The sequence below is a fragment of the Thermobia domestica genome, chromosome 7 (genome assembly GCF_964235325.1).
Source record: "Thermobia domestica chromosome 7, izTheDome1.hap1.1, whole genome shotgun sequence".
Lineage (NCBI taxonomy): Eukaryota > Metazoa > Arthropoda > Insecta > Zygentoma > Lepismatidae > Thermobia > Thermobia domestica.
Window position 1 is genome coordinate 217,760 of NC_137460.1, and position 16,097 is coordinate 233,856.

The 16,097-nt window shown below is 38.6% G+C and overlaps 1 protein-coding gene across 1 annotated transcript in view; it reads right to left on the reverse strand.

Annotated features, from left to right (window-relative positions):
- Lmx1a (LIM homeobox transcription factor 1 alpha) overlaps positions 1-16,097 on the reverse strand; it is a 102,591-nt gene that overhangs the window by 10,444 nt on the left and 76,050 nt on the right. The window contains exons 4-5 of the mRNA XM_081764036.1: positions 8,257-8,393; positions 3,878-4,076 (exon numbers count right to left, since the gene is read on the reverse strand). Coding sequence (XP_081620162.1) covers positions 3,878-4,076; positions 8,257-8,393 — 336 coding nt within the window. The remainder of the gene's footprint in view (positions 1-3,877; positions 4,077-8,256; positions 8,394-16,097) is intronic.

The window sequence follows — 16,097 nt, forward strand, 5'->3', positions numbered from 1 at the left end:
ACTCATCTCCCAATGATAAATAAATGCCTCAGAGAAGGCGTTACCTTCTCCGGATGGGAAGGAAAAGATCCCACTTTTTCTCACTATATCTTTCTATGTTCCTTCACAGACATGAGGAGTCAAAAAGGGAGCAAATTGCTATCGACACACCTAAAAACGTAACATTTTAATACGAGGTGGTTATAAATGATTCATTACGTTTGAAAGATCTGTATTAAAAGATAGCACATGCAATAATAATGGATAAACAAAAATATACAGAAACTGTTGAAGTTTCAAATATACTGTTACGAATGCTCTATGTAGCTTCCTTTCGTCGCACGACACATACATATGCGATAGTCTAGTTCACCTCATACTAGAGACCTGCACGGGCCGAATGTTTCGGCCCGAACCCAATCCAGCCCGAATGTACCCAAAAGTTTTGGAGATTTTCGGCCCGGGCCTGGCCCGGCCCGATACATTTTAAAAGTTTCATTTTGTAACATTTTTCACGAGCACACTTCTTCAGCGTTTGTCATTATTCTAATAATTATTAAAGAATTGCAATTAATCGGCCCCAGCCCGGCCCGACCTGAAGAGAAATCAGTGTCGGCCCGCCCAAGCCCGGCCCGGCCCAAAGAAATAACACCCAAGCCCAGCCCGTGCAAGTCTCTACCTCATACCCACTCTAGCATATCCCTACGAATGGCCTAAATGCAGCTGTAATGCGATCATGGATCTCATCTATAGCTGTAGTTGAAAAGGGTAGCCTAAGTCATCTTCAGCTCATCGCCCAGTCCAACAGTGTGGGAGTTCTTCGTTCAGGTAGCACATAGATTGAACATGTGCTGTATGACGAAAGGAAGCCACATCGAACATTTGTAGGAGTATCTCTGATACTCAGACATATTTTATATTTTAATGCATTATTCGTTGCATGTGTTATACATTTTTTAAATACAGATCTTTCAATTTCAAACCCAATGAATCGTTTATAATCATCCTGTATATAGGAGTTGGTATGAGTTTGTAGCAAACTCGAAATAATAGATTATGTCAAATGCATATTTTTTCTTATAAATCTGTATCTGAGTACGTCTGATTGCGGCTCTATGGACCTTTGAAGTTGCTAGCATACTAAAGATCGCGATTGGCTCGAGGCCGACATTGTTATTCTTCAAGTTGGGCCTATTAATTCAGTTCTGCAGATTATATTGACTTTCCTTCAACAATGATTAGAATAAAACCAAACATCGAAGTATGTGGAGGAAATGCACGCAGGTGGAGTGAAAAGTGTTAGAAACATTTCAATATTTACAGGTGGTGGTGCTTAGTTGCGATTCCAGTTTCGCTATATGGCGAACAAGCTGGGGCCAAAAAAACGTATAAAACTTTCCGAGCCTGGCCTAAGCACATTCGGCCTAGATGTGGTTTGGTCCATGCACGTCTCTATAGCTTACAATAAATTAGTTTTGCCATTCAGACGAAAGCAAAGGGACTGTAATGTCCGTTAACTCACTACATGTAGCTCTTCCACTGGTTCCTTAACACAAGGCTATTAACCTTACCAATCCCCTAGCGACAATGTTAATCTTGTGACTCACGTTTAGCGATACTCGTCTGTTTTTCGCCTTCACCATGTTGCGGAGATAAAGACAGTTATGTGTATATCCCTTATATTATAACATAGTTGGTATAACAGCTGAAGTGCATTTCTGTAATGGGTGACTTTGTGGAAAAATAAATTTACTTCTATATCAGGGACAATAATTATTCAACACTGCTCGTATGTATATATGTACCTCAGTGCAAAAATCAATTTACATTCAGTGTGACAGAGAAAGAAATGATAAAGTTTCATAATCAATTTATTATATTTTTCCACAAATCATGTTCCTCAAAATGTTCCCTAAAAAGTAATTCCCCTGGTTCACACCATTAATTCCGAAATAAACAATTTGATATCTTGCCACATTTTATTAGCGAGGCTTCCTGGGCCAATTCTCGTTAATTTTAAATTTCCACACTTAGGCCCTAACTATTTCAGAAAAAAGAGGAGAAGAAATAGAGAAAAATGTAAATATTTTGAGAAGGTGGAAGCTAAGTGTCAACATAAATGTAATTTAAACGTCCACATGATATAAATTGGGAAGTTGCTAGTAAAGAATTAATGCCGATAATATGTTGTACTACTTATTTATTTATTTTCTTAATCAAAAATTTTCAGCAATCTTTTGAATGGAATTTTCTTGTTCCTTATTTTATTTTCTGAAGCCTTATCAATGAGCAAAAATATCGTATTTGAGTTAGTCAAGTGAAATACGAACAAACAAAGAAGTAAATGTTTTCATGGTAGAACCAGGGTGTAAAAGAGAAGGGGAACGCGGGCAAATGCCGGCCCATCACCTCAAAAAATTATGTACGGCGTTCCCACAGTTCCTAAAAAAATACAATGGGCAAAGATAGGCAGGGGGTAGAGACCTGCACGGGCCGAATCTTTCGGCCCGAGCCCAATCCAGCCCGAATGTGCCTAGGCCCGAGCCCGAAAAGTTTTGGAAATTTTCGGCCCGAGCCCGGCCGGCCCGATAAGTTTTTTTTTAATTCTTGGCTGAAGCCCGGTCCGGGCCAGATAAATTTAAAAAAATTTTGGCCTAACCCCGGCCCGATAAATTTTTTAAAAATTTAGCTCGAGCCCCAATCTTTCTTAAAATTTAGTATTAAACTTGACGTAACCCTCAAAAATATTTTCTAAACTCTGGTTCACAATTTGACGCTTGCCTCGCAAATGGTACCATTGCCTCCTAGAACTTTGACTGTCATCGAGAGAACAAAAACTCCATTTCCTGTAACAAAAATCTAACTTAATTGAGTTTTTGCATAAAGTGAAGATGGCAATATTGTTTAGCGACAGGCAAAACTTTCCCACCCCCTCTTGTCATATTTTGGGTTCAGTGAAGGCCAAGGTCAGAGCTCAATTTACCGCGTAATGCCTGCAATCCTTTACAGTGAAAGTGGAGCCGCTAAGCAACAGAAACTGTAAATAGCTATTGCATTCTTTGTAACATTTTTCACGGGCACACTTCTTTAACGTTTGGCTTTATTCCAATTATCGTTTAACGAAAATCAATAATTATTAAAGAATTGCAATTAATCGGCCCCAGCCCGGTCCGACCTGAAGAGAAATCAGTGCCGGCCCGCCCAAGCCCGGCCCGTCCAGGTCTTTAGCAGGGAGACGGCGTGACGATATGCAGCTATCTACCGTCCCCCTACCTTTTCAGATCTACTTTTACCCCTGAGTAGAACGAGTAAGTCAGTGACTACTATATCACTTGTTTCTCAGGAATAGATTGGGCAGACGCCCTCGTTCAATACCAGTGCCTCGTTCAATTTATACCGGCTGTGGGTGATCCAGTTTACTATGGCTGCTTGTTCGCAGAGTGTCTCCGCATCTCACACAAATCCGCGATTAGAGTCCTAACTCTTTACCAGTTATGCCTATTGCTAGAAGCGAGCAGGAGTCAATTAGCACCTGCAATATTGAAGACAAGTGTCAAGATGAGCTAACCTCCCTCTTTGGATTGAGGTACCGTATCCTACGGTAAGTCCATAGCCCGGCTGAGTTGAACCTAAATCCTGGAACCCTTGAAACTTCAGAACGTAGCAATGTGTGAACATTCATTACTATGAAGAAATCACAGTTCTGATAAGGAATCCTGGTCGCTTGTTCTGTCCTGCACGACAGAACCTTGTCATATTTTGTTTCCTCATCCTAAAAGAACATTCCAGTATTCGTCCGTAGAATTTTAGCGCTTTCACTGTATTGACCTAAATACTTCTAATAAACCCTTTTGCTTAACTTATTGTGATATATCCCCAAGAATAAAAATGGTCTTACTTTGTTCATTGGATTGTGGTTCTTGCTTAATTGTCTTCTCCTCTTTCCCGTCCTTGCTTTCTTTGTCGCTGGAGGACTTCTGGTCGGCTTCCTGCTTCGCTTTCCGCTGGAGTTTCTTCATTTTTGCTCGTTGGTTCTGGAACCAGACTTGAACTACCCGAACGCTAAGTCCTGTTTCCTTCGCCAACGCTTCTCGAACCTGCAATCGTATATATTGCATATAAAGCATATAACAGCATAGGCATTTAGTTATATAATAGCATACTCATATATATTGGCATATAAAGACACATAATACCTGGAACAGACATTTCTTAAGTGTAAGCAAACAATATTTTAGCCAGCTAAATCATAATAAAAGAGTAGAAAGTTATGATGGCCAAAAATTCTTCAAATAATGGTTTCAATTGCAAATTTCTTCAATATCTGTAATTTCCCTGTGAATATAACGAAAAATGGCGAAATTATAATTAATTGACTGTGGATGAATACTGAACAAAGTTTCGATTATAATAATTAACAGCATTTTAATTAACACCAGGAGCGGATCCAGGACGGACTTCTGGGGGGCGGTGGGTTGTAGTACTGCTACTTAGAGCTACTTCTAAGAGCTCCAAACTCTGTTTTATTTATATATAAAATAAGAAACTCCTCCTCTGGATCCACCACTGGTTAACACACACACACTTTAAATAACCACAAGACACAACTAAGATATATAGGTCTACCTAAGATGCACTTTCACAAGTACAATTGAAACAAAAATCGAAACAGAATAAAACTTTGAACTTCAAGTTTAACATTAACATAGGTTTGATTTTGACAAAGAGGTATGTTCTTATCCTTCATTAAAAGCCTATTTCCATAGTATTTTCTAGTGATACGATTATAGTAATTTCTCGTTTCCTTTGTTACTGAAAATTTCATCTTATAAAGTCATTTCTCTGGCTTTCAATTTGGCAAAATTTCTTATTATTGCATCCGAATCAATTTCATTGAGTATGCTATTTTCAATGGCATCAAAGCGAGTCCATTTAATCGTTCTTGAGATACAGTTAATTTCGAATAATTCTTTATTAATTTTAGCTGAACTTGTTTAATACACAACAAATGACAAAAGTGTGTGCCTTAATCGATATTTAATTTGTCTTAGGTCCAGTGGCGAAACTTTAAAATCCGGTCCTGCACCCGAAAATTTTTTTCAGGGTCCCTTAGGCCTATAAAACAATTCAATCCTTGCATGTCTTTCGAACATAGACATTCAAAATCAGGTAATGAGTAGCACAATGTAAACACAAGAAGTGGTGCACCCAAGATTTGTCTTTTGAGTCCGAAGATTTTTCGGAGTAGCCTACAAAATGCAAATAACTTTGTGTATTTTTTCGCTGAAATTGTGTTTTTTTTTTAAAAAAATTAAAAGTTTTGGGAGATCCAGACTTTCGGAACACCCCCGTCGGTGCACACAAGTAACTAATAATCAAAACTACTTTGGATTAGGACTATTATCAAATGTTTAAAAATATCGCTCCATCTAAAATTCAATATGAAATAGCAGATTGATAATTATTGTTACACTGTTATAATACAACGAGCATATGCATACACTGCTGTGATTGACGGTGAGAGTTCTGAAAAAAAGAAAACGTGTCACTTATAATCCTAATGACCTTTTGATTAGTTTCGATTTCGATTATAGTTTCGCTTTCAAGTTATATACGCATATACTGCATGAAAACAAATTGTATTCAAACAAATTTTGAAATTTAACTCAGACCCATAACCGAAGAGGCCGTATCCATTCCATTTTAATCTAACGTAAATTACTGCAACCAAGTAAAATAAACTTACAGGTTCAAAAGTTTGTCAACTTGCAAATATTTCGTTAATAGTAACTGGTATTGACAACTCCATTTGTATAATTATCACTTTCGAAATTTTGTTCAGAAGTCGAAAGAAACATTTTACAACCTTCGTTTGCCTTTCATCTTCTTTCAAGTTTCGTAGCTTTTTTTTTTTTTTTTTAGCCATTATTATTACATGAAAAACAAAATATCATTGAAAAGTGAAAACACACATTATAAATAAATAAATAAACTAAACGAAACTACTCAGGACAAAAACGAAAATGTTGACGAATGGACTAATAGATATTAACAAAGTGAACATTAAGCAGTGGGCAGCGATTGAAGACACTTGATCAAAAATTCCATTAGTACCACCCGTCTTTTCTTAGTATTCGTTCTCCCCCTCTCCCTGGACCAATGGACAACGAAAACCTAGTCTCTTGAACTTCGCTAATGTGCATTGCATTTACGCTGAACTTTCTCAACCCTTAACTGTGGTCATAGAACTGAAGTACTATTTGCGGACACCGTTTATGTCAGGACGGAGCACCTTTGAAGACATTTCTTTCTACTGTGGTAATGACACCCAATCCATAAGCAACATGTGCAGTTTACTTTTCTTTGTTGATCCATTCACATTTTAAAGACATACTACGTATTTGGCAATGATATTCTCTAGCAAAGTCGCGAAGGGTTGTTGGGAGAGGAATGAAGAAGATTGTTATATTTGTATTTTGTGCATATGGTGGGATTGTGGAAAAAATGCCGTCGTCTTTAGTCGTACTGCCATAGTGCTTAATATAACATATATTGAGAAGCTAAATTTCCCTACATTTTATCTCATATTCATAAAATCTCCCTTTCGCCCCCGCCCCCCCTTCTTTAAAAATTATTTTCTGTCTCCCTCCGCCGCAGGAAATTTTCCTCAAACTAGCATCACTTGGCAGTGTGGCATTGGCACCAGTTGATGTACGAGTCCATTTGAATCGTAAAGGGGTGTTTTACAACCAAACACTCAAAGATTTGATTTTATTGCTCTTGTGATGCATTTCATTTGTATCTGAGTCTGTTTAATATTTATTTGAAACTATTTGAAGAAAATTTTTCATCAAAATTTTCTCTCAAATATTCCCATTTAAAACAAAAAATTCATTTTCCAGTTTGGCGCCTCCATTCGTGTTGGCACTACGCGTTCGCAAGATTCAAGATCCGGCCCTGACCTGGAATAGCTGTTGTGCATTTTATGGTTCGAAGAGAATATAAATTGAAATCTTCATTAATCCAATTCGTATAGTTCTTGTTCGTTTGTTTTCAGTTTCTAAAATTCTTAGCAGCTATGAAAACGGGCAAAAGAGACATTTAGTTTTAAAAACTAAATTTTCACACTGACTGGAAACGTTGGTCTACTTTCAACTGATGCATAGTAGATAGGATATATTCATCCGCCAACACGATGTTGCTATTTTTAAAAAAAAAAGAATATCCTTATCGCAATACTTATTACGTATGTTCTTTTGATTTAATAATGCAGAAAAAATTGTCGTTTTAGAAGTAAGCGTTATGAATAGAAGCTTGTGGTAAATAATGGTCTACTTCGCACTTGTGTTCTAAGGTAGGACAAAAGGAAATAAGTATAATGTTTGGAAGGGAAGGAAGGCGTTCCGTCTTCATTCCTTCATTTAAAAAGAACGAACGGAACACATTCCTTTCTTTTCAGGTGCAATGAAGTAAAAACTTCATTTTCTAAAGGAACGTGAAAGAAAAAAGGTGGAAAAAGAGCATGAAATGCACAACTTTTGAGAATTTTTGTTCTTTTAAAAACAAACAAAAAGATTTTGATATCAGTGGGATGAGAGGAACACCTTTGCTAAGGCTGTTCTCCACGACTCTTTTCTCATTGGCTGTTATGACAGCAGAGTAGTTTTGTGTATAATTCTAACCTGATTGGGGGGCACGGTGGCCCAGTGGTAGAGCGCATACGTCTGGTGTGTGGAGTCCCTGGTTCGAGATCCGGTCAAGTAAGTTTATTCGCATTTTCGGGATACTGTCCTTTCCTCCCCCATTCTTATTCCATCGATTCTTCCATCATCATCCACTTGCATTAATCAACAGCAACAGGATTCTAATGATCATTCAACAAAATATGGGCTTTTATAATGTTATTTCCAAATCGCAATAACTGTATTCTCAATTCTACCTCCAAATGCTCCGTACCTTTTCAGTCAATCTGATTATTAAAACCCCTGAACTAATTATAGAATACTTCGCAATATTAAGAATTTACAGCTATCTTCTCGTATGAGCGAACTGCCGCATCAGGCAATATATTGCCTACACTTATAACTGTTGCTTTTACTTGGCATACCTATGCTTTGATTTTTAAAAAGTAGAATACGCACAAAAATAACAGTATAATACGCCAAGGAACCAGGAAGTTTGGTCGCACCCAAATGACGTAACCCACAGACCCCTTTAAGTTCAGTTATTCATCCAGCGATTTGTATTAAACTTCTTTCTTATTTCTAAGGTACTTACCTTTCTACAAGGCTTTGGACTAATTTCGAACGATGCTTTAAACTGCCTCCTTTGCGCTGAGGTCAAAATAGTTCTTGGTCTTTTGGGACCTCGTCTTCCGTCTCTCGGTCGACTGTTCTCATCCAAAATGAGGTCGTCTGCAAACAACAAATAGCGTCTCTATTAGTAACAGATTTATTGAAAATCTTATGGTATTTAACTCTTCGGTATAGATTGTTTTCCATTCACACTAAAACTACGCTAGCCTACTGTAAAACATAATTAACTTAACCTTGCTCTTGTTTAGCTTTCAAACTTGCATAAGGCGTACGCACAGTGAACAAAAATAAGTCATCAAAGCCTTTATAAAAATGTAATTTGGAATTATAACATTATCAACTGGGGCTAACTGAGGTGAATATCACCGCTGAAGCGTGTAAGTTTAGTTTGAGAAGCTACCAACACTGTTGAAGAGCTATTTCTTTGTGGATTTATTGGTTGTTTGTCTGCTAGAACGTCGACTCGTTTTTTGAAATTCCCTTTCTGTCAGTTCGTCTAAACCATTGTGGAAGAAGATAACCTTTGTGTTTTAGAAAAACAAAAGATCATTATTTTTCAAATAAACATTCCCTTGTTGTCTTTGTTTTATACACACAATTCTCCAATACACTGGTGGCTTTGTCTCTAAAACCTAGAGTTTTTTGTGTAGATATTTGTGTGTATGTGTTTGCGAGTTTTGTAGATACCAAGGTAAGGGAAGTCTGACAGCAATTACAGCCTTCTACGTCAACCCGGCTGGTACCTAGGGCAATTTTAAAATGATGTATCGATTTGAACATTACTCGGAGGAGAAGGTGCGTGATGTCATTCGTTTTTTATGGGCCAAAAAACAAACTATCTGAGAATAATCGAGAATTGGTGGAGGCCTATGCAGAGAGTGTTATGTCGTGTTATGCGCGCGTGTGTGTGTGTGTGGTGCAAAGCACTGGCAAGTGGTTGGAGGACTGTTTGGGATTAAAACAGAAGTGGCAGCCCAGCAACGTCCAGTTATTCATCCAGTTATTCGCACACCGACAGGAATGTGTGCGACGTCGATGTGATGATTCGTGAAGACAGCAAATATCAATATGGTTCAGTGAGAATTATCGCCCATAATCAATTTGGCTTCCGGAGCGTGTGTGCGCATTGGGTACCAAAACATCTGAGAGGACCAAAAGCACCTTCGAAGGGCATTTCCCTGACCCACTTCACGCGACATGCCCACGAAGGAAATTCGTTCCTTCATCGTATCATAACAGGCGATGATGCTCCAATACTCCTATGGACACCTGAAAAAAGAACAACATGGACACATCCGTCTTTACTGCCGGTCAAGAAATTTAATACCACAATATATGTCAAGAAAACAATGACTAATGTGTTTGGGACCGTCAGGCTATTATTCATGTTGAATTTCTGGCAAAGGGTACGAGCATTACTGCGAACGCGTGCTGTCAAACCATGGCCGATCTGAAAGCAGCCATACGTCAGAAATGACAAGAAGCACTACGAGAGGGGATGTTGTTACTGCACGTTAACGCACGACCACATGCAGCCCAACAGATCCGTACATACATCATGAGTTTCAAATGGCAAATTCTTGATCATTCTGCGCGTAGCCCTGATTTAGCCCCTTCCAACTACCATTTGTTTGGACCCCTAAAGTAACACCTCTGTCGGCGGCATTTCGATACACTGGAAGAGGCACAACAGGCTATGGTTACCTGGAAGGGGCGGATCCAGGACGGACTTCTGGGGGGGGGTATAATACTGCTACTTAGAGCTACTTTTAAGAGCTCCAAACTCTGGGATGGGTTTTATTTATATATAAAATAAAAGAACTTTCTTCTTCTGGGGATCGCCCCCCCCCTGGATCCGCCCCTGTTACCTGGTTAGGAAACCTGGAGCAACATTTCTTTGCAAAGGGCATGGACAAGTTAGTGTCACGTCGTAATGTATGTTTGGACCGCAGTGGTTCGTATGTCGAATGTTAGTGTCAAATATGACACACTTTCAGATATTTATTTTTCCACGTTTTTCAGTAAATAAAAAAAATACCTTATTTTTTGATACACTTTTGTATGTTATCACGTAAGACTTTAGCTCATTGCAAGTAATAAAGACGTGTTTCTTTTCATTAGTATGGAGTACAGTAATAGATAACTAAAATGATGTAATGCAGATAATATCATCATACATTCTTGTTAGCAATATTGGCATCCTCGCATTGCAGTGACTTGATGTGAGCTGCTTCAAACCTGTCAAAGTAGCTTGAAATAAAGCCACAAATATATTTCGACAAATGTGTCCTGGAAAATCTTTAAGAACAAGCAATAATTTCCAAGTCTTTTTGCTCAAGTATAGCACAGAATACCCTTTGAGTAAGATATTTGAAACAATAACATTTACCATACGAAGACCTGAAGCCTGAAATCATATGAACTTCAGAGCTTGAACCCCTCTTTGATGAAATTCTTCGAACGTCACTGCGCCATATAGTTGGACTGCGAAAGACTGCGTGTCAGTAGTCATCGGTGATGCATGTAATTGAAAGTAGAGGGTTCCCACAAAAGACGTATCCCCCATACACCTCGACAGAAGAACCATTCGCGCCATCCTAACTGCAAGTGCAGTCAGAGCAATCATGGCCCTTCATATGAATGCACAAATACTAAATGTCTCCATGCCTGCAATTCTTTCCCACAATTACTCATTTCCCTATTCATCACCGAGAACGTCTTTGGTGTTCAATGTTTGTAGACGTGTAGAGAGAAATAAATTCCACCATGTGTTCGCAGTTATCAAACAGGACCATTCTGGTATGCAGCCAAAAAATTACATTCCCCATCATCTACGTCTACATTCAAGAGAGTATGAAAAGTGCTTTATATATTCGTATCGTTTTCTGTTTTGTCATTGTCTTTGTTTAGACACTTGAAATCTGATCTTCCATCAGAATAACGCACATTCTCATACCGCTAAGGCAACCCAGAGTTCTCTACCCAATACTTGTCGTCTACTATGAGCTACTAGGTCTCTGCATGAAACCATATCAAGCACGCGGGGAACATGGCGAGAAATTTGACGTGCAACGGCAATGAACACCTGTGCCAAGATCTTCAGCGAGCTGGAATATCATGCTTCAAACAGCATTCAGTGTCTGCACGACTATATACTTTGTTTCCGCTCGGGTAGGTTACACTTGCCATTGAGGTGAATACTATATATTTTTGAACACCCTCACCCTGTACAACATAGTTGTGATGTCCCACGGAAGTCATGTTGAGATATCTCCTTCTTGTGAACCAACTTAGGTCATATCTACAAAGTGATATCGGGTGTTGTTTTATTTAAAAGATACCAAAAGCATTCTTAAAATGAAAATCCGATGTTAATATTGGAAATAGCCGTTGAGATAAAGGATTTATTTATAATATGAACAGAATTGCTTCGCTGGAGTCAAGTACACATTTGTTTCTATGAGAGCAAAATAACTGAATCAACAGTACTTAAACTAATATTTCAGAATGTCTAAAAAGTATTCAGTCTTTGGAGATGAAAATTCAGGATAAATTAACTGTGATTAGAAAATAACATTATAAAACCAAATATCATTTTGTTAAATGCCCTTCTATCATTTTCCCGTCAATATCATAATTCCATCAGTATAAGACTTCTGTGGCTTGTGGTCAAAGAAACAATGACACAAGGTTTTCGCAGGCCTCTTTTGAAATTAACTTAATACCATTTAGGGAGTACTGCAGCAACCGAAACAAATAAGTCTGACGCTGATAGGTCCAGGATATTTGGTAGATACATAAGCTCCTAGCCAGTTCTCACAATTTCTGACATATTAAAGATGTATTCAGTCTGGCATTGTTAGTGTGGTAGACGACACCGTTTCTGTTGACCAGTTCCAGTATTTCATTTGAATTGTTATATGCACTCGCACTACGGGTCGAGGTCTATCATTCTCCCTGGTGGCAGCAGTTCCTGATGCACGTTGTCCTTCCAGTCCCACAATACGCACAGTATTTCTGGGCGTTGGAATGGGCTTTGTCACAGACTGTGGGGCTTCTATTCACTTCGACTAAGATCTTTCTTATAGGTTGTTATTGCAGTTTATCTCATTTCCATCACTCGTGGTTAACCGTTTTAGAAATGGTTAGATTTCATTACGTTTCAGTAGAGATCCGCAGATACAATTTCAATCGATAAATATTTTTGAGTCAATCAGATGGCACCCAAACGTCGACGTTTTCTCTGTAGCCAGCTTTCTCCAAATGGTTTAAGATTAGTTTAAAGGAACAAGTTTTGCCGATAGATGTCACTACAGTCTTCGTATCTCTCTCATGTATTTTTTACCTTTCACGAAAATTCACGATTTCCCTTACAAATTTCAACCTAGAGATTTCAAATTTTTAGAGAAGGAACTTCATAACCTATCGAAGGCAACAATCCGTTCCGATTTTTTATTTAAAATTTTCTTCATTGTTGAAATGGCTTGTTTATTAAAAGGGATATCCAAACCTTTAACAATATAATTCTTTCAACAATGAAGAAAATTCAAAATAAAAAATCGGCATGGATTGTTGCCTTCGATAGGTTATGAAGTTCATTCTCCAAAAGTTTAAAGTCTCTAGGTCGAAATTTGTAAGAGAAATTGTAAATTTTCGTGAAAGGTAAAAAATACATGAGAGAGATACGAAGACTGTAGTGACATCTATTGGCAAAACTTGTTCTTTTACACCAACCTTAATACTGTTTAATAATGAGTGTTTATGTCATGGCTGCTTACATGCCGGTCTTCCTCGATTTTTGCTCATCCACTTTTACTGTGTTCGATTGCTCACTGCGAGGAGCATCTTGGACATCGACATTTCTTGAACGAAGCTGACTAGACTATCTTTTCGCTCTTGCTTTTGATAACGTGTCTTGGCCATAAATAGCAGAAGGGTCTTAATGGGCCTGTGCAGCAATTGCGCCTTCACCAAAACAAAATTGTAAAATATAGCGCAGTTTTGCGGAAAGTTCACTCTTTTTTATGTCGCAATGTCTTACGTCTGATTATTTAACATTTTTTTCAGATTTACTAACAGCTGTGAAATGACGTTAGACCTGACCTGCTGCGACTCACTAACATCATTTTAATGTGCAAAAGGTTCCTCGCGGACCACAATATCACGTAGCCAAAACATCCCCGTCCAGAATCTCGCTGACCAAAATTTTGCGTAGCCAAAACCTCATGGACTAAAATCTCGCCTAGCACAAAACCTGACTGTCCAAAATCTTGTGGGCCGAAATTAAGCGATTTCTTCAGTATAGAATTTTTGAAATTTTGTATGTATATACATTAAAAATAGCAAACACACTTAATATGGATAGATTTTTTTGCCTTGGTAAGAATATAGGCTTATCTATTATTACTCTATTTCCTGGGCACAGTCCTCTATTTTACGGACGCTTTTAGATATATAAACTTCGACAGCAAAAATATAATAATTGCCCCCTCCTTCATTTTCGAAAACGCAGGGACAGGTTTCCACTGGTTATTAATAATGAGAATTCTATGTACAGAGTTTGATCTTCTTAACTTAAGAGATTCGTGATATACTAGATTCTTGGCATAAAGTATGAACTCCCTGTAATATTTGCGAATCACTCTAATCAAATAATTTAACAAAAATGAATTTGATTGGAAAAGATTTCTCCTAATTTGAATTTATTTTACAGTTATGTATCCATTCATTTCGAACAGTTTTTTTTCTTCCAATATCTAAATGAAGCATTTTCGGATTAATATTATTATTTTAGTGTCAGAAACTATTATACAGGGTGGCGCACTTAAAAGTAGCCCGCATCCCCTTTGAATGCGAATTCAATATTTCGACTTTTGAAATTGAGTAAACAGCTACAACCATGGACAGTTTATGCATTATCGATTGTTATTTCTTCAACAATCGACATACAAGAATTATCGATTGTTAGCATTCTTGAATAACATCAAGGATGGTTTGTTAGACCCTCTCCATTACATCATGAGTGATGAAGCATGCTTTCATCTTTCCGGTCATCAGAATTCACAGAGCACGAAGTACTGGTCAACAGAGAACCCTGACATTGTTTGTCAGCAACCACTCCATGATGAAGAAATCGGCGTTTGATGAGATGTAAAGGAACGCGTATCATTGAACCGATATTTTTTGACACCACTCAACACGGTTGCATATATGGAAATTTTTATTCATTTTGTGCTCAACTCACTGAGTATATAAAAAACAATCCTGCTTCTTTTAGCAAGATGGGGCAACATGCCACACTGCTAAAGTATCCCTGGAACGAGTCCATGATGTCTTCTGTGAGGAACGAACTGTCAGTAAGGGTTTGTGGCTACCACGTTCACCGGATCTAACAATATGTGATTTCTTCCTGTGGAGACATGTGAAGAGTAAGGTCTATGAAACTAATCCGAACACAGGAACTGAAACACAACATTAGTCATGAAGTTGCCGCCATCGATATACGAACTTTACGCCAGGTGTATCTGAATATGCTCACACGTGCAGAGATGTGTATTGATCTCCCAGAGGATCACTTTCAACACTTTATATACATGTATTTTGGACTGTATTTTTTTTTCTATTTTTCATTGTAAATAAATGGTAAATAAATTTTAAGTCCATTTCAGCTCTTTGTTTCTGTAATTTCACTGCATTTCGTTTATTCTTACACGGACTACTTTTATCTGCGCCACCCAATTGTTATCACCAGAAATTCATTAAGAGAGTTCTAACACACACAAGCGTATAGGCCCCATATATACATATCGAGCATTATGTGGAATTATAACGGTAACAAAGAAAGTTCTGTCGGTTTTTGTGGACATATGTGTTCAACTGACCTTCACACCCTGAGTTGAATGCGAATGGAGTTAAGGCGAAGGTCAGTTGTTCGTGTGGGCATATCCAACATTCTACCTGGTTGTGGCAGTTCAGTTACACCGTGAACATGTGTAAAAACAGAGTGAACATGGGACCTCCACAGAGTGTCATAAGGGCGTACGTGCTGTTCGAGTTCAAACTGGGGTCAAACGCCGCTGCCGCGGGGCGGAAGATATACCAGATCTTTGGTTAGGGTCTTGCGATAACGCGAACAGTGCAGAGGTGGTTTAACAAGTTTAAGTACGGTGACGAAACACTCGAAGACGCACCACGTGCCGGAAGACCAACACATGTACAAAATGAAGATCTTCAGGCGGCAATTGAGGTGAACAGTGGCTAGACATGTGAGGAACTGGGAGTAGAATTCAGTGTGAGTGGAGAAATTATTCGGCAGCATCTCCGTGAACTTGGGAAGTACTACAAGTTGGGTCGATAGATTTGACTCCGAGCTAGAAGGCAACGGGAGCAGACACCTGAGTTTCTTTGCTGTTTTGTCTGAGGCAGGAGACATTTCTGGACAGGGTGTTGACATGTGATGAGAAGTGGGTCCTGTACGAAGCTCCACGGTGCCGTCATCATTAGTTAACATCCCATGAACCGGTTCCAAAACAACCGAAACCAGGAGAGCACCAGAAGCAGGTCCTCCTGTGTGTTTGGTGGACTGCTCGCGGTATCGTGGCATCGGGAACTGCTACCAGTTGGTCAGAGCATCAATGCAACTGTGTACTGCCAACAGTTAAGCCGTGTTCAAGAAAAACTCAAAACTCTGGAGCCAGCACTTCTGAATCGCAAAGGGTTTCTCCTGTTACAGGACAACGCTAAACCTCACGTGGCTAGGATGACCCAGGACACCATTCTACGCCTTGGATGTGAAACAGTTTT